General features: G+C 50.8%; 2 protein-coding genes across 5 annotated transcripts in view; both read left to right on the forward strand.

Moving 5' to 3' along the window:
* Window positions 1-944: 944 nt before the first annotated feature.
* On the forward strand, window positions 945-19,406 carry PARP10 (poly(ADP-ribose) polymerase family member 10). 2 transcript variants are annotated; one of them, XM_077166554.1, is made up of 11 exons: window positions 945-1,074; window positions 1,206-1,384; window positions 1,478-1,732; window positions 1,803-2,039; window positions 2,118-3,307; window positions 3,404-3,625; window positions 3,750-3,846; window positions 4,006-4,638; window positions 4,725-4,858; window positions 18,598-18,772; window positions 18,873-19,406. In XM_077166554.1, the coding sequence occupies exons 2-11, from the start codon at window positions 1,213-1,215 to the stop codon at window positions 19,217-19,219; spliced, it is 3,462 nt and encodes a 1,153-aa protein (XP_077022669.1). In that variant the 5' UTR covers window positions 945-1,074; window positions 1,206-1,212; the 3' UTR covers window positions 19,220-19,406. The 2 variants fall into 2 exon arrangements, with proteins under 2 accessions (XP_077022669.1, XP_077022670.1); XM_077166555.1 differs by having other exon boundaries at window positions 4,009-4,638.
* Window positions 19,407-19,692: 286 nt separating this feature from the next.
* Window positions 19,693-23,134, forward strand: part of PLEC (plectin) — a 60,686-nt gene continuing 57,244 nt past the window's right edge. The window contains exons 1-2 of one of the 3 annotated variants that reach the window (XM_077166557.1): window positions 19,693-19,795; window positions 20,992-21,190. In XM_077166557.1, the coding sequence (XP_077022672.1) occupies window positions 20,998-21,190 (193 nt within the window). In that variant the 5' untranslated portion in view covers window positions 19,693-19,795; window positions 20,992-20,997. Of the gene's footprint in view, window positions 19,796-20,991; window positions 21,191-22,749; window positions 22,898-23,134 lie in introns of those variants that run through there. The other 2 variants (XM_077166566.1, XM_077166561.1) reach the window with 2 other exon arrangements.

A 23,134-nucleotide genomic window follows, 5' to 3' on the forward strand; every position in this document is an offset into this window, starting at 1 on the left:
TGACTCCAAGGGTCCTGACCTGAGCCCCTGCAGACCATCGTGGCCCAGGTTTGGGGGATGTCCCAGGAGGTCAGTGTCAGCTGTACGCCCTCTGAGGTGTCTAAGGAATATTCTAGGTGGGGATGTCACAGCAGTTGAGTGCATATTCAGGGGAAGGTGGGACCTAGCAATTCCAGCGTGGGAGTCATTGGTGTTTGATGGTGGCAGTGGCATGGTCTGAGGGAGGACATGGAAGGGCGAGCAAAGATAAGTCCAAGGCCCAAGGCTCAAGGCTGGGGCCCACGTGTGACTGTGTGGGAGGCCTGGAGTGGTTTGCACTGGAGATGGTGAGCGGGAGCAGGGGTGAGGCGGGGAAATGGGGGTGGGGTGGGGTGGAGGTGTGGGGGCAAAGATGACAACAGCCGAGCTAGGCTGGAAGAGGGTACCGTGGTCTGACAGAGTGGGTGGAGAAGACCTGGGGGGGCACAGAGCCACCAAGGCCCTGCAAGCGCCAGGGCTCTGGAAGGGGGTCTGCAGGCTGGACAGATTCCTCAGGGCCCTGAAGGACAGCCAGGGGTGCGCTGGAGTGGGGGTGGGGGTGGGGGCGCGAGGCTAGTGGGGAGCTCAACTCTGAGAGGCTGGGAGCAGATGGAGGGCACTGGGGGTGGGGGGCAGTGGGGGGCAGTAAAGGGGATTCTAGAGCCGGCCTGGCCCCACAGCGCCCGCCTCCTCCGCGCAGCCCTCGGCCTGGGCTGAGTGTTGACGTGTTAGGAGAGGTGGCGGCTGGAGAGGGCGCAAAGGCCAGCAAGGGCCAGGGCCGGGGAGCCGAGGAGGCGTGCAAACCAGCCTGGGCGAGGACGGGGCGGCCTGGAGGCGCGGCTGAGGAGCTGGGCGCGGCCAGGAGAGGGAGGGGCAGCACCTGGGCCGGCCCCTCCGGCCCGCCTTCCCTCAGGCAGTTTCACTTTTGTTTTCCCGGCCAGGCCGCAGCCTTTGGTGCGAGCGAGGCGCGGGGGAGCAGGCGGGCGGCTGACGGACTGGAGCCGGTGGGCCGAGTGCCTAAGTGCTGAGCCGCCAGGCCGGTGGTGTGTGCTGTGTGTAAGCGCGGGACTGGGGTGTGTGTAATTGCGGGACTGGGGTATGTGTATCCGCGGGACTGGGGTGCGTTTTAAGGTGCGGGACTAGGGGTCCGCGGAGGGAGCATTCCCCACCCACTCGGTGCCCCCCAGGGTCTCCATGGCAGAGGCGGAGGGGGGCGCAGCAGTGGAGCTCGGTGGGCTGCCCCCCGACGTGCCCGACGAGCTGCTCACGCTCTACTTCGAGAACCGCCGGCGCTCTGGGGGTGGCCCGGTGTCGAGCTGGCAGAGACTTGGCCGCGGGGGCATCCTCACCTTCCGGGAGCCCGCAGGTGAGGGGACCGGCAGACGGGGTGGCCTGGGTGCCCGGACCGCCGTTCCCACAGCGCTGACTCCCACAGCGCTGACCCCACCCCCGTCCGCAGACGCTGAGAGGGTCCTGGCCCGGGGGCCCCACGTCCTGCAGCAAGTGCGGCTGAGCCTGCGGCCGGCTCCGCCTTGGGCCCCCGACCGTCTGCTGTTCCAGGGGCTGCCCCTTGGACTGGCGCCTCAACGCCTGGAGCAGCACATGCAGGCCCTGCTGCGGGCAGTGGGACATCCGGAGATGCCCTGCCGGGTCCTGGCCAGTCCGCGGCAGGACCGGACCCTGGTCCAGCTGTCAGAACCCTTGTCTGAGGCAGGTGAGAGGTGGGCCTGGGGTGGAGGTGCGGGTGAGGGGCTGGCCCTGGACTGACCCCTCCCTCTCTGCAGATGTTGGCGCCCTGGGTCAGCAGGCCAGAACTCTGGGCCTGGATGGGGCAGCAGTGTCCCTGGCCCGGGTGCCCCAGGCACGAGCCGTGCGTGTGGTGGGGGACATCCCCCCTGCAGACCTGCTGCTGCTGGAGCTGTACCTGGAGAATGAGCGCCGCAGTGGTGGGGGGGCCCTGGAAAGCCTGTGCAGCCTGCCTGGGGACCTGGGGACCGTCTTCTCCTTCCAGCAGTGGCAGGGTGAGTGGGGCTGTGGACCAGATGGTCTGGGTTCCCCCTCCTGTGGGCCCTGACAGGCTCTGGTCCTTTCCCTTCCAGTGGCAGAGCGGGTGCTACAGCGGGATCACTTGCTGCAGGACTCAAAGCTGAGTCTCGTCCCTCACTACGAAGCCCTGGACCCTGAGGAACTTGCTGCCGATACCAGTGGAGGGGACTGCCTAGCCCAGCAGGGGCCCAGAACCACCGAGGATGCTTTCCTGGAGGCTAGAGGGCCGACGAGGGCATGGAAGGGCACAGGGACAGTGGACTCTGTGGTGGCCCAGAGTCAATCAGGAACCACTCTGAGGACAGGCCCCATGGGGTTGCTGGAGCCGGAGGAGACAGCGAGCTTGAGACCTGGGGGAACTCTGGGACAGGAGGGCCTGGCGTGGGCCCAGCCTGTGGGGTTGCCGGGGCAGGTGGGGCCTGTGATCCTGGAGCCTGTGAGGTCAACAGAGCAGGCGGGGTCTGTGGGGTCGCCAGAGCAGGTTGAGTCTGTGATCCTGGAGCCTGTGGTGTCACCGGTGCAGGCAGGGTCTGTGGGGTCACCGGTGCAGGTGGGGTCTGTGGGGTCACCAGTGCAGGTGGGGCCTGTGATCCTGGAGCCTGTGGTGTCACCGGTGCAGGCGGGGTCTGTGGGGTCACCGGTGCAGGTGGGGCCTGTGATCCTGGAGCCTGTGGTGTCACCGGTGCAGGCGGGGTCTGTGGGGTCACCGGTGCAGGTGGGGCCTGTGATCCTGGAGCCTGTGGTGTCACCGGTGCAGGCGGGGTCTGTGGGGTCACCGGTGCAGGTGGGGCCTGTTATCCTGGAGCCTGTGGGGTCACGGGAGCAGGTGGGGTCTATGAGGTCACCAGAACAGGGGGAGTCTGTGGTCCTGAAGCCTGTGGGGTCACCAGGGCAGGTGGGGCCTGTGATGCTAGAGCCTATGGGGTTACCAGAGCAGGTGGGGTCTGTGGGGTCATCAGGGCTGGTGGGGTCTGTGAGCCAGGAGCCTGTGGGTTTCCCGGAGCAGGTGGCGTCTGTGCAGACAGCGTCCGTGAGCCTAGAATCTGTGGCGTCACGGGAGCATGTGAGGCCTGTGATCCAGGAGCCTGTGGTGTCCATGATGCAGACAGGGCCAGTGGAGATAGTGCTGTCCATGGAGCCAGGGGCTCTGCGCTTCATGCAGCTCTACCACGAGGACCTCCTTGCCAGCCTGGGAGACATTGACCTCTTCCCACTGGAAGGAGCAGATGTGACTGGTTTTCAGGTAAGTGACCCTTGAGTGCCCCCTTTGGCTCCCCTCCTTCCCTGTGCCCTAAATCTGCACAGTGGGCCTAACCCTAATTTCTTTGTGGCCCTGCAGCTCTGTGGAGCCCTGGCCCCATGCCAGGCTGCCGAGGAATTCCTGCGGAGTCTGCTGGGCAGCATCAGCTGCCACGTGCTGAACCTGAAGCTGCCTGGCAGTGCCGGCTTCCTGCTGAGCCCGGAAGGGCAGCACCTCCTGCAGGGGCTGGAGGCTCAGTTCCAGTGTGTCTTTGGAACAGAGCGGCTGACGAGGGCAGCCCTGGAGACAGACCCCGGAGAGGTACAATGGAGTGCTGCCCCACATCTCCATCTTTTTCCACTCCAGCCCCACGTGCCTCCTGTGCTCTTGCCCAAGGCAGGAACAGGGTATGAGCCCCTCAGGCCCTGACCTCCCCTCCCTACAGGTGGACCCCATCGAGGCCCTCCAGGCCCTGGCTGGCCAAAACCACACCCCATGGCCCCCAAACAGTTCTGGCAGTGACCAGGAAGCTGCAAGCCTAGGTAAGGTTAAGGCTGCTGCTCATTCCATCCTTCTCACTCACAACTGTCTCATGACCCTTGCTAACCCCCCAGGCCCCCAAAACCTGCTTTCCATCTTTCCTTCAGCTTTACCCTGCCTTGGGCCCCAATCCCTGACTCGGTAGCCTCTCTTGTCCCCAGAAGAGGTCCGAGAGCTGCTTGCCACCCTGGAGGGCCTGGACAGGGAGGAGCGGCTACTCCCGACGTTGGAAGAGGAGCCTGAGGAGGGGGTGAGTGCGGATGGTTTGGAGGAGGCCAGAGAGCAGGCATTGGAGGAGGAGCCCGTGGTCCCCAGCACTGGAGTGACCCGGCTGGAGGAGGAGGCTGCATTGCAACTGGCCCTCCACCGGTCACTGGAGCCCCGAGGCCCGGAAGCTGAGCAGGAGGAAGTAGCTGCGCTGCAACGAGCCTTGGCCCTGTCACTGCTGGAGCGGCCCCTGATGGAGGTAGAGGAGCCCCCAGGCAGCGGGCAGCAGCTGGTGGTGCACGCAGCCTTCGAGCAGGACCTGGGGGAGTTGGACCAGGCACTGGGGGCTGCCTTGGAGGGCCAGCTCCGGGAGGAGACAGTAGGCACCCAGGGTCGCGTGCTGCCCGCCAGGCTCCAGGTCCAGCTGGAGCGGTGCCACGGCGTGAGTGTGACCCTGTGTGATGACTGTGCTGTGCTCCGTGGCTTTGGGGCCCAGCCTGCCCGTGCGGCCCGCCACCTTGCAGCGCTGCTGACCGATCCCCAGGACCAGAGCTTGGTCTGGCCTCTGGCAGCTTCAGCCTCCACCTGTGAGTTGGTTCTGGCTCTGTTGGGGGGCAGCTATCAGGGACTGCCCCACAGGTGTGGCCCTGACCCCTTCCTCCCCGTGTGTCAGGCCCACAGCCGAGGCCTACAGGGCCCTTGAGCGGGCTGGAGCGTCTGGCTGAGAGCACCAGCGAGTTCCAGGAGGTGGTGCGAGCCTTCTCTGACAGCCTGGATGCTGCCTATGGCAGGATCCGTATTGTCCAGGTGAGTCCACGCCTGGCACACCTGCGCTGCAGCCTCCTGGGCTCTAGGCACCGTCCATGCCTGGCCAAGAATGGGCTGTTGCTCTTGCTAGCCCAGGGCCCCCAGTCCCTGTCAGCTGCTGCTTGCCCTCTGTCCACTCTTTTCATTGCCAGGAGCTGCCTGCCCGGGGCTCGTGGAAGCTAACAGGGATGGGGGTACCGAGGTGTCCTAGCCTCGTTCCTGCCAGATGAATTACAATACCTGGATGGAGGGACAGAAGGGCATAGAGGTTGGGGGGGCCCGAGTGGACACAAGGAAGCCCAGTGAGTGCAAGTAGGTGAGGAAGAGGTGGGGTGGCCTCTGTGGGGGGTGCAGGCCTGAGGGGCTGGTGGGGCTGCGAAGTGGCAAGTGAGTATGAGGGTCAAGAGCCAGTGAGGGTGAGGGCAGGGCTCTGCAAATGTAGACAATAAGCTGGTGATGCAAGGAGGGCAGGAGAGGGACAGTCTCCTAGCTGCACCCAGGTGAGAAAGGGAGCCGGGTCAGTGTGGGGCACTGTGGGGCAGTCTGCTCAGGGCTGTGGCTGGGGTCCACCCGGAGCTCTGGGAGACCTCCCAGACCTACTGCTGCAGGATCTGGATTAACTAATTAAGAATACAACTTGGGGCATGACGGGTATGGGGCTGCGGAGGAGAACGGGGGAGGAAGGGAGGCGGGAACCTAGCCCCACTCGCTGCAGGGTAGAAGTGTGGTGGGCTGAGGACAGCAGGTCTGATTGTCCCTGAATCCTCTGGTGGACCCTGCAGAGCAGGTGTGCACAGCCCATCTGAAGGGTAATGACAAGGTTAGCCAAGGATAAAGGACAGGCTGAGGCCAATACCAGAAGTTTCCTGTGGTGGGTGAAGAGCCCCGCGAGTAGGACGGACCAAGCCAAGTCTCCCTCGAAACCCTGCACAGGGGCCTCGGTGGGCTCCAGAGTTGCTCCCCAGATTTAGGCTGGCCTCGGCCAGGAGGGGAGGAAGGGGTGCTGAACTCCCGCTTGGGAACAGGGCACCGGACTCCCTCTTCCCCGGGGAGCCGCCTGAGCCCTCATTGCAGGGGCATGAGCCCAGGCTCTATGGGAGGTGGCAGCATCTTTTCCTACGTTCTGACCTTCCACTATCCCGGAGCTGATGCACGGTCTGGGGATACTGGGAGCTGTAGTATTAGACGCGCGGGTAGAGGTTGGGGATGGGTATACATCTGTGAGAGGAAGAGCCTCAGGGCTGCCCCACCAAGGCCTCAATGCTGAACTCGAGGCAGGCAGCCTGGCCCCTGCCATCCTCACGCCCCGTCCCTCTCTCTCTGGGCCACCACCTCCCACCAAGCATACCACCCCACATCTCTTCGACCCCACCTCCACTGCCTGTCACAAGGCCACTCCACCATTCTCCCCTTTCTGGTTTTGCTAATCAGATGCACTTGGTATTTCCAGCCTGCACCTTGAAGACTCTAGGTGGTGCACCAGAGTCTCCCTTCTCATTTAACACCTTTAGAGGCCGCCTCCTGCTTTCCTGTGGGAAAGGCGAGGAGAATGGTAGTACTCGCCACCCTTCACCCCCCACCCCCCTGCCTTGATCCCCAGGCTTTGCCCCCCTCTTCCACTTGGTTCTGCCCTCCTTTACTGCCTCCACTCCCTCCAGGCTCACTTTGGTCAGTTACATTACTTTTATTACAGGGTCAAGGTTTTCAGGCTTTGTATTCTATCCTGTAACTACCGTGAAACTTTCCTGCTTTGGCCTATAGACGAATTTCAATGATGGAAATATTTTGGCTATAGAATATGAAACCCTCATTATTAAAACCTTGCAGCTTGAGACAGTGTTCCCGGAGCCAGGCCGAAGAGATCCTCTGGCTTTTTTGGGATGTGCTTGTTCTCCTGGGTCACTCTTGGCTGCCGGGTTGCTCTTGCATAGAGGCTTTTACTGTTTAGTAGGAGTGTCTCTCCTTGAGTGGGTACCAAGCATCGTTGACTTTTTTAATGCATTTCCTCTTTTACAGTGAGAGCTATTTTGCAACTATAATTTTGAGACTGGTGTAAAAGTCCCACGTTCTTTCATGTCCTAATATGCTCTTATCTTGTCTACTCCTTGACAATAGTTTGGCTGGTTTTAGTGCTCAGGTTCAAAATACTTTTTCCTTCAAAACTTGAAAACATTGTTTTTTTTCTTTACCATTCATTAAAAAAAAAATTCCCTCCATGGGTTATTCGCTTTTTTTTTTTTTAAGCAGAACAGTTTTTAAGCTTTTTATTATGGAAATTTTCAAACACAGAACCCATCAAACAGCTTTAAAGATCACTGACATTCAGTTTTTTTTCTGTTTAATGTGTTCTTTACCCTTACTTATTTTCTGATGGAGCTCATTTTTACTAATTTTTAATTACACAAGTGATACATAAATACATTCAGCTTCAAAAAGCAACAACACAGAACACTATTAATAAAGGTACCCTGCCCCAAATCATTCGCTCTTTATTTATTTTTTTGAGCAGAGCAATTTAACTGTCTCTGGTTTTCTTACATTTTATTTTTAGAGAAGTTACAGGTTTACAGAAAGATCATGCGGAAAATACAAAGTTCCCATATGCCCACCCCCGTTTTTTAAAAGTTGCATTAGTATGGTACTTTTATTACAATTAAGAAAATATTATTGTAATTGTACTATTAACTATAGTTCATAGCTTATCTTAGGGCTCACTGTTTGTGTTTTACAGTCCTATGGGTATTTTTGTATTTTTATTCTAGCAACATATATACAATCTAAAATTTCCTCTTTTAACCACATTCAAATACATAATTCAGTGGTGTTAATTACATTCACAAAGTTTGGTTACCATCACCACTATACATTACCAACAGTTTTCCATCACCTCAAACAGAAACTCTGCACTAATTAAGAATTAATTCCCCATTCTCTACCCTCACCCCAACCCTGGTAAATAGTACTCTAGTTTCAGACTCTATGACTTTGCTTATTCTAATTATTTCTTATCAGTGCGATCATAAAATATTTTTCCTTTTGGGTCTGCCTTATTTTACTCAACATGATGTCTTCAGGGTTCATCCATGTCACACGTATCAGAACTTCGTTCCTTTTGCAGATGAATAATATTCAATTGTATGTATATGCCATATTTTGCTTACCAAGCATTGCTGATAGACACTTGGGTTGCTTCCATCTTTTGGCAATTGTGAATAATGTCGCTATGAACATTGGTGTGCAAGTATCTTAGTCCCTGCTTTCAATTCTTTTGGTATATATTTAGAATTGGGATGGCTGAGTCTTATGGTAGGTCTATACTTAGCTTTCTGAGGAACTGCCAAACAGTCTTCCACAGTGGCTGAACCATTTTATCTCACCACCGACAATGAACACATGTTTCCATTTCTCCACATCTCCAAATCTTATTTTTCACTTTTTAAAAAATAGTAGCCATTCTAGTGGTGTGACATCTCATTGCGGTTTTCATTTGCCTTCCTCTAATGACTAGAGCTGAGCATCTTTTCATGCATTTATAGGCCATTTGTATATCTTCAGAGAAATGTCTTTTCAAATCTTTTGCTCATTTTTAAATTAAGATATTTGTCTTTTTGTTGTTGAGTTGTAGGATTTCTTTATCAATCCTAAACATTGAACCCTTATCAGATAGATGGTTTCCAAATATTTTCTCCCATTCTCTAAGTTGTCTTTCTACTTTCAGGATGAGTACCATGCTGTTTTGGCCACTGCGGCTTTGTAATATGCTTTAAAGCCAGGAAGGTTGAGTCCTTTAATTTTCGTTCTTTTTCAAGATGGTTTGCTGTTTGGGGCTCCTTACTTTTCCAAATAAATATGATGATTGGCTTTTTCATTTCTGCAAAGTAGGTTTTTAGAATTTTGATTTGGATCACATTGAATCTGTAAATTATTGGGTGGAATTGACATCTTGACAATATTTAATATTCCAGTCCATGAACACAGAATGTCGTTCCATTTATTCAGGCTTCTTTGATTTCTGTTAGCAGTGGTTTGTAGTTATCCATGTGTAAGTACTTTACATCCTGGGTTAAATTTATTCTTTGAGTGTTGATTCTTGTATTTGCTATTATAAATGGAATTTTTTTTCAATTTACTCTTCAGATTGTTCATTACTAGTGTCTAGAAACACTACTAGTTTTTGCTTGATGCTGACTTTGTTTATCAGCTCTAGTAGCTTTGTGGCAAAAATTTTGGGATTTTCTTTATAAAGATATATATATATATATAGGATCATATTGTCTGCGAATATGGAAAATATTTACTTCTTCGTTTCCAGTTTTCAAGCCCTTAGGTTCTTTTTCTTGCCTTCTTGTTTTGGCTAGAACTTCCAGCACAATGTTGAATAACAATGGTGACAGTCGGCATCCTTGTTTGTTCCCAATCTTAGAGGGAAAGATTTCAGTCTCTTACCAGTGAATATGATATTATTGGTGGATTGTTCATAAATATCCTTTATCAGATTAAGGAACTTCCCTTCTGTTCTTGGTTTTATGGTATTTTAATCAAGAAGGAATGCTGATTTTGTCAAATGTCTTTTCTGCGTCAACTGAGATGGTCATGTGAGTTTCTCCTTTATTCTATTAATATGGTGTATTACATTATGTGATGTTATTACATTAATTGGTTTTCTTATGTTGAATCATCCTTACATGCTAGGTTAAATCCTGCTTGATCTTGGTGTTACAATTCTTTTTATGTGCTCGTATTTTGATGAGGGTTTTTACATTTCTACTCATAAGGCATATTGGTCTGTAATTTTCTTTTCTTGTGGTATCTTTATTTGGCTTAGGATATTAGGGTGATGCTGGCCTCATAGAATGAATTGGGAAGTGTCCCCTCCTCTTCAATGTTTTGGAAGAGTTGAGCAGGGTTGGTATTAATTCTTCTTAGAATGTTCAGAATGTTTGTTTTCCATTTTTTAACTTGTTATTGGTTTGTTTCAATCTTTTATTTCATCTTGAGTCAGTGCAGATAGTTTATGTTTCTATTTGTCTATTTTGTCTAAGTTATTTAATTTTTGGTATATTACTGTTCATTATATCCTCATAATCTTTTTTATTTCTGTGGGGCCAGTAGTAATGCCTCCCCTTTCATTTCTAATCTAGTTATTTGTGTTGTCTCTTTTTCTTTGTCAGTCTAGCTAAAGGTTTGTTGATTTTATCGATCCTTTTTTAAAACCAGTTTTTTTGTTTCATTGAGTCTCACTACTGTTTTTTTTAACTTTTTTATTGTATAATATAACATATGTACAAAGCAAAGAAAGAAAAAAGCAATCATTTTCAAAGCACTCTTAAACAAGTAGTTACAGGACAGATCCCAGAGTTTGTCATGGGATGCCATCCTCTCATATTTTTCCTTCTAGCTGCTCCAGAATATAGGAGGCTAGAAGACATAAATTTTTTTATCATAATCGACTTTTTTTGTGAAAAATAACTATATACTAAAAAGGCAATACATTTCAAAGCACAGCACCACAATTAGTTATAGAATAAATTTCAGAGTTTGGCATGGATTACAGTTCCACAATTTCAGGTTTTTACTTCTAGCTGCTTTAAGATACTGGAGACTAAAAGAGATATCAATTTAATGATTGAGCAATCATATTCATTTGTTAAATCCTATCCTCTCTGAATGACTCCACCATCACCTTTGATCTTTCTGTCCCTCTCTTTAGGGGTGTTTGGGCTATGGCATTCTAAATTTCTCATATGAAAGACTTAAGATTACAGGTACAGAGGCCTGTCACTGATATGGGGTAGGGAGATGGAACTATCTGATGTTCTGGAGAGGCTGTCCCCTCTAGGTCTCAGGACTTAACTGGTCCAGGAACCCATCTGGGTGCTGTAGGTTTCTGGAAAGTTATTCTAGTGCATGGAATCTGTGTGGAATTTTATATATTGCCCTAGGTATTCTTTAGGACTGGCTGGAATGGTCCTGGTTGGGGTTTGGCAGGTTATGATAGGTAGCAAGGTCTAACTGAAGCTTGCATAAGAGCAACCTCCAGAGTAGCCTTTCAACTCTATTTGCACTCTCTCTGCCACTGATACTTTATTAGTTACACTTATTTTCCCCCTTTTGATCAGGATAGAATTGTTGATCCCATGGTGCCAGTGCCGGACTCATCCCTGGGAGTCATCTTTTTCATTTATCTCTACTCTAATCTTTGTTATTTCCTTCCCACTGCTCAGTTTGCGTTTAGTTTGTACTATTATATCTAGATCCTCCTGTTGTGAGGTTAGGTTTCTAATTTCAGATCTTTCTTCTTTTTTAAGAGGTGTAAATTTTGCAGAGCTGTAAATTTCTGTCTCAGCACTGCCTTTATATATATATATATATATATCTCATAAATTTTGATATATATATGTATATATTTGATATATATCTCAAAATATATATCTTATAAATTTTGTTATGTTTTTTTCCTTTTCATTCATCTCAAGATTTTTCCCTTATGATTTTTTTTGGCCCACTGGTTGTTTAAGAATGTTTTGTTTAATTTCCATATATTTGTGAATTTTCCAGTTTTCCTGTTATTGATTTCTAACTTCATTCCATTTTGGTTGGTGAAGATACATGATATGATTTCAACGTATTTAAAATTATTGAGACTTGTTTTGTGACCTAACAAATGGTCTATCCTAGAGAGTGAGCCACGTGCTCTAGGGAAGAATGTGTTTTGCTGTTGTTGGGTAAAGTCTGTTAGGTCTAGTTGGTTTAGAGTATCATTCAGTCTTCTATTTCCTTATTGATCTTCTGTGTAGATGTTCTATCCATTATGGAAAGTACTGTATTTAAGTTTCCTACTTTTGATGTAGAACTGCCTACCTCTCCCTTCAAATTTGTGAATATTTGCTTCATATATTTTGGGGCTCAACCATTAGGTCCTTATATATTTATAATTGTCATGTATTCTTGTTGAATTGACCCCTTTCTCAGTAATAGTTCCTTGTAACAGTTTTTACTTAAAGTTGTTTTTTTTTTTAACGTGGGCAGGTATGGGCAGCCGAACCCGTGTCTCCCACGTGGCAGGCGAGAACGCTGCCACTGAGCCACTGTTGCCTGCCCACTTAAAGTGTTTTTAATCTGATGTTAGTATAGCAACTCCAATCTCTTTTGGTTATTATTTGTACAGTATATATTTTCCCATCCTTTTACTTTCATCCCACCTGTGTCTTTGATTACAGTGAGCTCTCTGAAGCAGCATATAGTTGGGTAAGGCTTTTTTATCCATTCTGCTAAGCTCTGCCTTTTCACTGGAGAGTTTAATCAATTACATTTAAGGCAACTGCTGATAATGCAGGACTTTCTTCTGCCATTTTGCTATTTGCTGTTTTTAAGTCTTAAACCTTTTTTGTCCCTCAATTTTTTCATTACTGCCTACTTTCATATTTATTTTTTAAATTGTATCATTTTGAGTCCCTTTTCATTTCTTTATGTATATATTTTTCATATATACATTTTTTATGGTTAACATGGAACTAAAATATAACATCCTGAATCTATAACAATTATGTTATTTGATACCCACTTAACTTTAGTACCATACACTTACCCTGTTCTTATACCCCTGTGTTCCCTCTCTTTGTTGTACTTATTGTAGAATATATCTTTATACATTGTATTTCCCAAATATGCATTTATCATTTCTATTTATGCATTTATCATTTCTATTTATGCATTTGCATTTCCGAAACTGTAAGAAGTAAAAAGTGGAGTTACACACCAAAAAAGTACAATGGTACTGGCATTTATAATTGCCCATATGATCACCTTTACCAGAAGTCTTTATTTCTTTATGCCACTCTCTTTAATCCCCTCTCTAGTGTCCTTTCCTTTCAGTGTGAAGGAGTACCTTTAGCATTACCTGTAGGGTAGGTCTGGTGTAAGACTCCCCCAGCTTTTTTGTTTATTTGAGAATGTTTTAATCTCTCCCTGATTTTTGAAAGTCAGGCTCGCTGGATGAAAAATTCGTAGTTGGAAATTGTTTTCTTTCAGCACTTTCAGTATTTTATCCCATTGCCTTCATGCCTCCATGGTTTTGAATGAGAAATTGACCCTGAATCTTATTGGGACTCCCTTGTATGAAGGACGTCGTATTTCAGACCTCTCTCCTCGTCCTTGGCTTTTGACAGTTTGACCATATGTGTCTGAGGTTACTTCTCTTCACGTTTACCTGTAAGGCATTCATTTGGCTTCTTGGATGTGCATATTAACATCTTTTGCTAAGTTTGGGAAGTTTTCTGCCATTATTTCTTTGAATATTACTTCTGCCCTTTACTTTCTTTCTTCTCCTTCTGAGACTCCCATAATGTGTATTTTGGTGCACTTTGCAGGGTCCCACAGGTGTCCTGGGCTATTTTCACTTTTTCTATTTTTTTTTCTTACTTTTCCTCAGCCTGACTCATTTCAACTTACTTCTCTTCAAGTTCACTGATTGTTTCTTCTGCCAGCTCCAATCTGTTGTTGAAACCCTCTAGGGAATTTTAAATCCTGGTTATTGTGGTTTTCAGCTCTAGGTGAAATTCAAAGAAGGGGGAGGAAGAAGCTAGATTCACTAGACTCTGAAGTTTTATATAGTTGGTCCAGACGATTCCTGCCAGTTCAGTAGATGTTCTGGAGGGCAGACTGATGCCTAGAGATCGACTCTGCTGTCTTTCCCCTTCCTTCCCTCTGTGGACCTTATCACCCAGTATTGGTGGTGAGAAGCCCAGTGTGAAATTTTTTTCCATTTACATATTGACTCGGTTGTGGTGGTGATGGTGTGTGTGTGCATGTGTGTATGTGTCTGGATCCTGCAGACTTCTCTTTTGCTTTGAAGGTGTGAGATTTCCCCAGCACACAGGTGCTGGGGGGTGTCTTTAATCTGGTTTTCTTGGCACCCTGTGGATCCTTTCACCTGGAGACGCCACCTTCTGCTCTGGGTGACCTTCTCCCTTTAGGCCCCGCTTTCTCTTCTCCGCTGTCTCCTTCCTTCTCGTGGTGTTCCTGTTACACAGCGCTCACACTTGCTCAGTCTGCTTCCTTCCTCTCTTCTCGTTTCTCTCACATTTCCCATCTCTTTTTCTTTAGCTCTGCATTCTGACGTAGTTCCTCGACTTTGTAGCCAGCACTAGCTGGGCCTTGAGCTTTAACCATTTGATTAATCTGAATTCATCCCCTGAATTTAGTGCAGCAACTAATTCTTAATGTAAGAAGCCTTTTCTTATTTTCAGGTGATTTCTTTTCCATGGCAACTAGTCTTATTTTATGGTTCTAATAGTCTTTTCTCCCCCCAGTGTTTACAGTTTTTATTGTAAAATATACATAACATAAAACCATTTGAACCATATTTAACTGGACAACTCAGTGATATTAAATACATTGACAATGTTGTGTAACTTTCACCACTGTCTATTTCCGGAACATTTTCATCATCCCAAACAGAAACTCTGTACCCATTAAGCAATAAGCTCCCCATTCTTCCCTCCCCCCAGCCCCTGGTAACCACTATTCTGTTCTCTATCTGTATGAATTTGCCTATTCTAGATAACTCATATAAGAGGAATCATACAATATTTTCCTTCTGTATTATTACAGTGGCTTATTACATTCAGCATTATGCTTTCAAAGGTCCATCCATGTAGCATGCATCAGAACCTCTTTCCTTTTAATGACTGAATAATAATGAATGTATATACCATATTCTGTTTATCTCATTTGCTGATGGACCTTTGGGTTGTTTCCACCTTTTTGCTATTGTGAATAATGCTTTGATGAATATTGCTGTAGAAGTATCTGCTTTCAATTCTTTTGGGTATAAATCCAGAGGTAGGAGTGCTGGATCATTTGGTAATTCTATGATTAACTTTCTACTGAGGAACCTCCAAACTGTTTCCACTGCAGCTGTATCTTTTCACATTCCCACCCACGATGAGCAAGGTTTCCAGTTCCTCAACATCCTCATCGCCACTTGTTGTTTTCCATTTTTTCTAATTAATAGCCATTCTGATGGATGTGAAGTAATATCTCCTTGTGGTTTTCATTTGCATTTCCATAATGGCTAATGATGTTGGGCCTCTTTTCATGTACTTATTGTGTATCTTCTTTAGAGAAATGGTTGTTTAAGTTCTTGGCCCATTTATAAATTGGGTTGTCTTTTTGTCATTCACTTGTAGGATTTCTTCATTTCGATATTAAACTCTAATCAGGCATGATTTCCAGATATTTGCTCCCATTCTGTAGGTTGTCTTTTTACTTTCTTGACACTGAATTTAATACCCAAAAGTTTTCAATGTTGGTGAAGTCCAGGTTACCTATTTTTGTTGTTGTTGCTTGCGCTTTTGGTGTCATAGCCATCACCTAGTACAGGGTCCTGAAGATTTCCCCTGTATTTTCTTCTAAGAATTTTATGGATTTAACTCTTTTATTTAGGTTGTTGATTCTTTCTGCGTTAATTTCATATATGCTAAGAGGTAGGGGTCTGTAGTCATTCTTCTGCATGTGGATTTCCAGTTGCTCCAGCATCACTTGTTAAAGAGACTGTTCTCTCCCCATTGAAAGGACTTGGTGCCCTTGTTGAAAATCAACTGACTATAAGTGTGGGTTTATCTCTGGACTCACAATTCTAGTTTATTGATCTATATGTCTACTCTCATGCCAGGACCACACTGTTTCAATTACTGAAGCTTTGTATTTAAGTCTCTACGTAGGGAAGTAGGAATCCTCCAAATTTTGTTTTTCTTATTTTGCTTTGGTTATTGGGGCCCCTGTAATTCCACATGAATTTGAGGATCAGCTTTTCCATTTCTGCAAAGAAAGGCTGTTGGGATTTTTTTTCGTTAAAAATGTTATTTTGAAATAATTTCACACTTAAGGACTATTGCAAAAATAATACAAACCCCATACAGAGAACCTCAACGTACCTAGATAATGAGATCAACCATTTTAACATTTTGCCACATTTGTCCTCCCTCCTTCCCTCTCTCCCTTCCTAGCAGCTATCTATCATCTATTTTCTGAATACTTGAGAGCAAGTTGCAGATATCATGCTCCTAGAACATGTAACACTTCTATGTACATTTCCTATGAACAAGGATTTTCATTCATGTAGCCCTTAAGTGCAGTTACCAAGTTCAAGAAGTTTAACATTGACATAACGTCCATACTCCAGTTTTTTCGTATATCCCAATAGTGACCTTTTGAGCATTTTCACCTCCCTTGTTAGATCATTTCCAGGATCATGCTTTGCATTAAATTGACATCGTCTCTTTAGTTCTATTATTATTATTATTATTATTATAAATTGTGCAAAACATATATGTCGAATAAAACTTCCCATCCTAACCCCTCATAGGCATACCGTTCAGTGGGATTAATCACTCACTACCCTCCATTCTAGAACTTTCCCTTCACCCCAAACAAAAACCCTACACCCATTATACATTCACTCCCCCACTGCCCCTGGTAAATTATACTCTACTTTCTGTCTGTATGAATTTGCATATTCTCTGATATTTTCTTTGTGGCTACCATGGGGCTTAAATATGTGGTTTCAGTCAATTGTCTAGTGTCCTTTCCTTTCAACCTGCAGAGCTCCAAGTAGCATTTTTTTGTGTGTGGTGGTGATGAACTCCTTCAACTCTTGTTTATATGGGAATGTCTTCATCTCGCCTCAGTTTTGAAAGACATCTTTGCTGGATACAGAATTCTTGGTTGGCAATTTTTTGCTTCTAGCCCTTTAGATATGTCATCGTGCTGTCTTCCTACCTCCATGGTTTCTGATGAGAAATTGGCATTTAATCTTTTTTTTTTTTAGTTTATACATTTTATTCTTTCTTCAAATTTAATTGGCATTTAATCTTATTGCAGCTTCCTTGAATGTGACACATTGCTTCTTTCTTACAACTTTCAGAATTCTCTCTTTATCTTTGGCATTCAATAGTTTGATTATAATGTTGTAGTTTGGGTTTATCCTGTTTGGAGTTTGTTGAGTATCTTGTTTGCATATATTTCTGTCTTTGTAAATTTGGGAAATTTTCAGCTATTATTTCTTTAAATATTCTCATTTCTTTTTTCTCCTTCTGGGACTCCCATGATGCATATATTAGTACATTTGATGGTGTCCCACAGGTTCCTTAGGCTGTATTCACTTTTCTTTGCTCTTCCCTCTGTTCCTCAGACTGGTTGATTTCAACTGTCTTATCTTGAAGTTTTCCGATCCTTTCTTCTGCCAGCTCTATTCTGCTGTTGAACCCTTCTAGGGAATTTTAAATTTCTGTTACTATAGTCTTCAGCTCTGCTTGGTTCCTTTCTATAATTTCTATCTGTTCATTAATATTCTCTGTGTTCATCTCTTACTTTCCTAATATCTTTTAGTTATCTGTACTTTTGCTCTTTGGGCATTGTGTGGGACCATTTTTTTCAAGTCTTGTCTGGAATGTTCCAGTTCTGGGTTTTCTCATTGATGGGTTCTACTGCTTTAATTTTCTTTTTTGCCTGGGCCATGGCTTCCTGTTGCTTTGTATGTCTTGCAAACTTTTGTTGAAACTTGGACATTTTGATATTTTCATGTGTTATTGCTGGAATTTAGACTCTGAGGTGTCTGCACTTTAAGCCTGTGTCCAGCTAGTGTTATGATAGATACCTTTGAATGCCAGGAGCTAACCAAAAAATAAAGAAGGAAAAAACAAAAACAAAAACAAAACACCTTTCCTGGTCTTTGTAGATTGACTTCTGCTCCTTCCAGAGCTTAGCTATACAATGCATTTAGAGAATATCTTAAAGCAAAAGCCTAGAGTCCTCTCAGGTCCATTCTGCACATGCCTTTTGTATTGGGCACGTATGTGTAGCCCTAGGAATACCCCCATTTCCATGGATATGAAAGTCCCCTCTTCTCTGGGAAACAGCATTTCCTTATAGTCGTGGACACTGCCCTGTAGGCCCCATAGCCTGCCATTCCTTGCCCCAGGCCAGTGTTGTGTGAGAGAGCTGTGTCAGCCGCCTCTACAGGCAGAACACATTCTGGGATGGCAAGCCCACAAAAAGTGTCCCGGCTCAGTCGTCTATGCTGCCCCCACTCAGATTGGGCCAGATGTACCTGCTCCAGCATGTGCAGGAGGGTTACTCTGGTCTGTCTGGGACCTGGAAGGGGGAGGGCATGGGGTGGGGTGGGGGTGGGGTGGATAGCAACCAGTTAGAGAGCCAAGAGATCCACCTTAATTGCCTCTTTCTTTATTAGGTACTCACCCAGTTACTGCCTTTCTTTAACTGTTCCTGCAAGTTCTTCCTGGTTGTTCAGAGTTTCTATGGGTAGATGGAGGTGTCTCACTCCATCTTCCTGATAGGCTGGGCTAACCATGCAGTCAGCTGCTGGGGTTTTGGCAGAGATGCTGAATCTGTAGACTGCCTTGTGTAGTTTAGCAGTCTTAACTCTTGATTCATGAACAGGGGATGCCTTTCCATTTTGCCATACTCTTTTATTTTTGTAGGCTCTGTTTGGGTCTCTGCATTTGGTGTTAGAGGACAGAATGTTCATTGGTCACCTGGTTCTTCTCCCCTACCTGAGTTTTCTGACCTGAGGGGTCCCTGGGCTGCCTTGGTGCTGGAAATGAAGAGCTGCTGTGCCCTGCGGGCACCTGGCCAGGGGTCCTCTGCAGAGGCCTGGTTGTGGCCCCCTAAACGCAGGTGGCTGTGAGGGCTGGACCTGACTACCTCCCACCCCGTAGGTGGAGCGCGTGTCGCTCCCGCTGCTGCAGCAGCAGTATGAGCTGCACCGCCAGCGGATGGAGCAGCGCTGTGACCGGCGCCGCGTGGAGCAGGTCCTGTACCACGGCACGTCCGCGTCTGCGGTGCCCGAGATCTGCGCGCACGGCTTCAACCGTAGCTTCTGCGGCCGCAATGGTGAGGCCTGGGCCAGGCAGCCAAACTGGGGTGGGGGGAAGGGGACCGGCGGGCTCGGCGGCTCCAGGCGACCGTAACCTCCACCCGGGCCTTCCCGCAGGCACGCTCTACGGTCAAGGCGTGTACTTCGCCAGGCGCGCCTCCCTCTCCGTGCAGGACCGCTACTCGCCTCCCGACGACCGCGGCTACAAGGCCGTGTTCGTGGCTCAGGTGCTGACTGGAGACTACGGGCAGGGCAGCCGCGGGCTGCGGGCGCCTCCCTTGCGGGACTCTGGCAGCAGCCCCCTGCGCTACGACAGCACCGTGGACTGTCTCCTCCAGCCCAGCATCTTCGTCATCTTTCACGACACCCAGGCGCTGCCCACTCATCTTATCACCTGCGAGAACGTTCTTCAGTCTTCCCTCGGGGACCTCTCCGGAAGCCCGGGCCACTCCCCGGCCTCCTGACCCAAGAGATTCCCTCGGTCTGGACTCACCGGTGGCCACACAGCCCCGGGGACTGGCCCCGCCTGGACCTGGGCCGGCCCAACCACCAGGGGTCAGCAGAACCCAGAAGGAGGGTGGGGGCTGGACACCGCCCGGGGACTCGTCCGAGCGCGGCTCTGGTTTGAATAAATGTGTACGTGAAACCTGACGCAGGGGGCTGCGGGACTCCCGGGCGCGCCCCACGTCGTTTTTGTGCCACGCGCGCTGGGCCCGACTGCGTCTCCCGGCCGACCGCGCAGCCCGGAGCGTTCGGGGGGGGCGCGCCCGCGGTAGGTGCGCGCACGGCGCCTGCCCGCCTCCCCCCTCCCGCCCCCCCCCCCCCCGAGCCGACCGCAGCGGGCTTCCGCGTAGCGCCCCGTGACACTCCCCCCCCAACTCTCAAGCATACCGCGGACGCCCCGGATCCGCGCGGCGCGGCGCTCGGTTGGGGTTCGGGGCGGGGCTCTAAGCTCGCCCCGCCTGCGCCGCCTCCGCGACTCCCTGGCCGGAGCGTTCTGGTAGCCGTGGTGGAGCGGCGGAGCGGAGCGGAGCCACCAGGCACGTAGGATCTGGGCTCCGGCTGGGGCGGCCGGAGCGCGGGAGCTGCGGAGAGGGGCGCCCCGCCGGCCGCAGACGTCCCGGAACTCGCCCCGGGACCCCGATCCCCGGGCAAGAAGCACCTCCCTGCTGGCCGGTGACTGCGAAGCTGGCCGGGCGGTGGCCGGGACCTGGGCAGGAAGCTTGCCGGGGCGGTACGGCAGGCGGCGGGACAGGGGCTGCAGAGACCCGGGGCGGGGCAACACCCCGCCCGGGGTCCGCTGTCCTTTGCCCGCGCTCGGCCTGAAGGCGGAGGCACAGAGACCACATTGTGCCCCTGCGCCATCCCACCCCCGCCCGGACAGAGCCCCATTCACCTCCGCACGCCAGCGCTCTGGGTCGGGGGCACTGGGGAGCGTGCACGCGTGCGTGTGCGTGCACTCGGGCTGGGCCGAGGTGCCAGTGCGGACCACGCAGGGTGGGCTGTCGGAGTGGCGGTTCCGGCTCCTTCGCTGCAGCGCCGCAGCGGGGCTCCCGCGTCCCACGCCACTGCGGTGGCTGCTGCAGCTCCAGCTATTTATAGGCGTTCACTGCGGAGGCTGAGGTGGGACTGCGCTGGGCGGGAGGGCACCAGTAGTGGGTACCAGAGAAGCGGAGCGCTAGGGGTTGGGTGCTTTCTCTGTGGACAAGCAGGGGAGGGAGCTGGCCAGCGTTGGCTGATGGTTTGCTAGCTTGCTGGCTAGAGGAGGCAGTCCCGGGTTGGAATGCGGGGAGTGAAGAGTGACCCCTCCCCCACTTGACAGGACCGAGGATGGAAGATGGAGTCAGGGGTGAGCTCCCGAATAGGGGATGTCAGTCTGAGTGGTGAGAGAAGGGAGCCAGGGGGCAAGGAGCAGGGTCAGTGTCTTGGCAGTGACCAGAGGGTCTGGGGTCCAGTCTGGGAGGGCAGTCTGCCTGTGAATGTGAATGTCAGGCCTAGGCTCCAGGGGGAGGCCCACTGTGGATGGAGGGAGTCAGTGTCCTGGCTGAGAAGGTGGAGGGGGGGGGGTGTTGCTATGTGGAGGAGGCCATCAGAAGGAGGGGTTGTGGGGGTCTGTCCACATAATAAGGTGGAGGGAGTGGGGTCAGTGTCTAGGTCAGGAAGATGGAGGGTGGGGTGTCAGTGTGCGGTATCTGCTCCCCTCACAGAGACGTGACCCCTTTTCCGCTCTTCCTAGGAGGCCATGTCGGGTGAGGGCCCAGAGGTGCGGGCAGTGGCTGAGGATGGCTCCAACGGAAGCAGCAGCTCCCTCAGCCCTGGGGACACACTGCCCTGGAACCTGGAGAAAACGCAGCGGAGCCGGAGAAGCGGGAGTAGTTCCGGGGGCAACGGGAGCGTCTTGGACCCTGCGGAAAGGGCTGTTATCCGCATTGCAGGTAAGGAGGGCACAGGCTTGTAGACTGAGCTCCTCCTGTGCATTAGGCTGAGAGGCCTGAGGCCCTCCGGCCGATCAGGGTGGCCTCTCCCGTCCCAGGCAATGGCACAGCGCCACCCACTGGCCCCCTACTAGCTCCAGTGTGGGCAGCTGACACTCTGGGCGCCCTGGTGTTGTGGGTGGGACATGAGTCCAGAGGAGCAGGACAGGAGGAGGTGCCTGGTTGGGGAGGGCCTGTGCTCCCCTTGGGAACAAAGACCAGTGGGCTCCTCCCCCGTAGCTGCTGGGGGAGGAGGAGGGGCACATCAGGTTCTGGAGAGAGTGTGGCCTGTGGCTGGGAGGCAGTGGACAGGACATGCAGGAGAGTTGTCCCCAGTGCTGAGGACCCCGATGGGCTGATGAGGAGCCCTGGGGGTGCGGGGCTGGGGAAGAGTGGGAAGGTAGCCTGAGGCTGCCAGGAGACGCCTGGAATAGACGGCCCTGAGGGGGCGTGTTGCTGACAAGGCACCCACTGTACTTCATTGGTGGAAGCTTGGAGAAATGCAGGAGAGCAAGAGAGAGTAAATGAAAGTCTTTTACTGCCCGCCCGACAGGACTGGTGTGGATACCTTTGGGACCTTTTGTCCTTTCTGCCTGTCGCACACAGATTGTAAAGGACGGGGTCGTTTTTCTCCACTTGAAAGCGAGTCCTGAACATGCATCCTCATCGGGGCGGTGGGGCAGCTGGCACTGCTCAGTTTTGTGCTGACCATGACTGGACGGCTGCCAGGGCCCCGTGACAGAACCTTCCACCTCCTGAGGATGGGTCCCAGAAGCAGGATTACCTGGTTGCAGGGCATGTAGCGTTTAAGGTTAGAGAGAGGAATTGCCAGGGGTGGCCCAAAAAGAAGAACCTTTGTCAGTGCAGGTGAGGGCAGAGGGTAGACGGCGTTGCCAGCCTAGTGAATGGAAAAAAGGAAGGTCCTTGTATTTGCTATTAGACACCTGTATTTTCTTCCACAAATCGCCGGTTTTAGTCCCTTTTTCCGTTGTTCTAATGGCGGGGTGGGGGCTGGGGACGGGTGGGGACGGTGGTGCCGTTTGGTCACTTTTTTCTAGTGCTTTGAGACCTCTTTGTATGTTGATGTTACTACCTTCAGCGTTGGAGGGGAAAGATCCTAAATGGTGGCAGAGGGAGGAGGGCTGTAGCTGTCCCTGGGAGGGAGCAAAGGAGGGGTGCACCTGGGGCGGCCAGGGGGAGGGCCGGGGGGTGGGTAGCGGATAGGGTTGACCTGCTGGAGCCGCGACTCCCAACCAGGATTCGCGCTGTCGGCACCCCCAGCGATTCGTCGGGAGCCGGGCAGGGGCGGGCAGCGCGTGGGCCGAGGCCGCTGCTCACCTGGCCAGGAACCGAGGCGCGGAGAGCGGCGCGGGGTAGGTCCGCCCTTCCCGCGGCCGCAGCTCCCGGCGTCCTGGCGGCCCTGGCCGCCCTGGTCCGGCCCCGCCCGCCCGTAGGGCATCCTGGGTGCGGGGGCGGGGCTGCGGCGGCCCCTTTAGGCGGCGCGCGCGGCCGTAGGGACAGATCGCTCGCCGGCCGGTGCACCCGCCGGGCTGGAAGCTCCGCGCGCGCAGGTCATGGCCGCCCTCGGGCCGTACGGTCCCCCGGGCCCGCCGCCCGACGAGCAGGACTTCATTCAGGCTTACGAAGAGGTGCGGGAGAAGTACAAAGGTACGCCGCCCCCCGCGCCGGCCCCCGGCCCCCGGGCCCTGAGCCCCGCGCCTCGGCCAGCCGGCAGCCGGACCGCTGCCCCCTGGGTCTGCGGTGCCGTCGAGACCCCACCCCAGGCAGGCCTGTTCTGCTTGCTCGGCCGGTACGCCCCCCGCCGCCGCGTCCCAGGAAGGGCAGGCTGTCTCACCGAGCCCCCGTGGACATGCCCTTAATAGGACATCACGGCGTCGCGGCTGG

This window comes from Tamandua tetradactyla, chromosome 6, assembly GCF_023851605.1.
Source record: "Tamandua tetradactyla isolate mTamTet1 chromosome 6, mTamTet1.pri, whole genome shotgun sequence".
NCBI lineage: Eukaryota > Metazoa > Chordata > Mammalia > Pilosa > Myrmecophagidae > Tamandua > Tamandua tetradactyla.

Coding starts and splice junctions, on each gene's coding strand:
- PARP10 (XM_077166554.1), top strand. CDS start 1,213: ATGGCAGAGGCGGAGGGGGGCGCAGCAGTGGAGCTCGGTGGGCTGCCC. Junction 1,385..1,477: donor CACCTTCCGGGAGCCCGCAG/GTGAGGGGACCG, acceptor CCCCGTCCGCAG/ACGCTGAGAGGGTCCTGGCC. Junction 1,733..1,802: donor AGAACCCTTGTCTGAGGCAG/GTGAGAGGTGGG, acceptor CCCTCTCTGCAG/ATGTTGGCGCCCTGGGTCAG.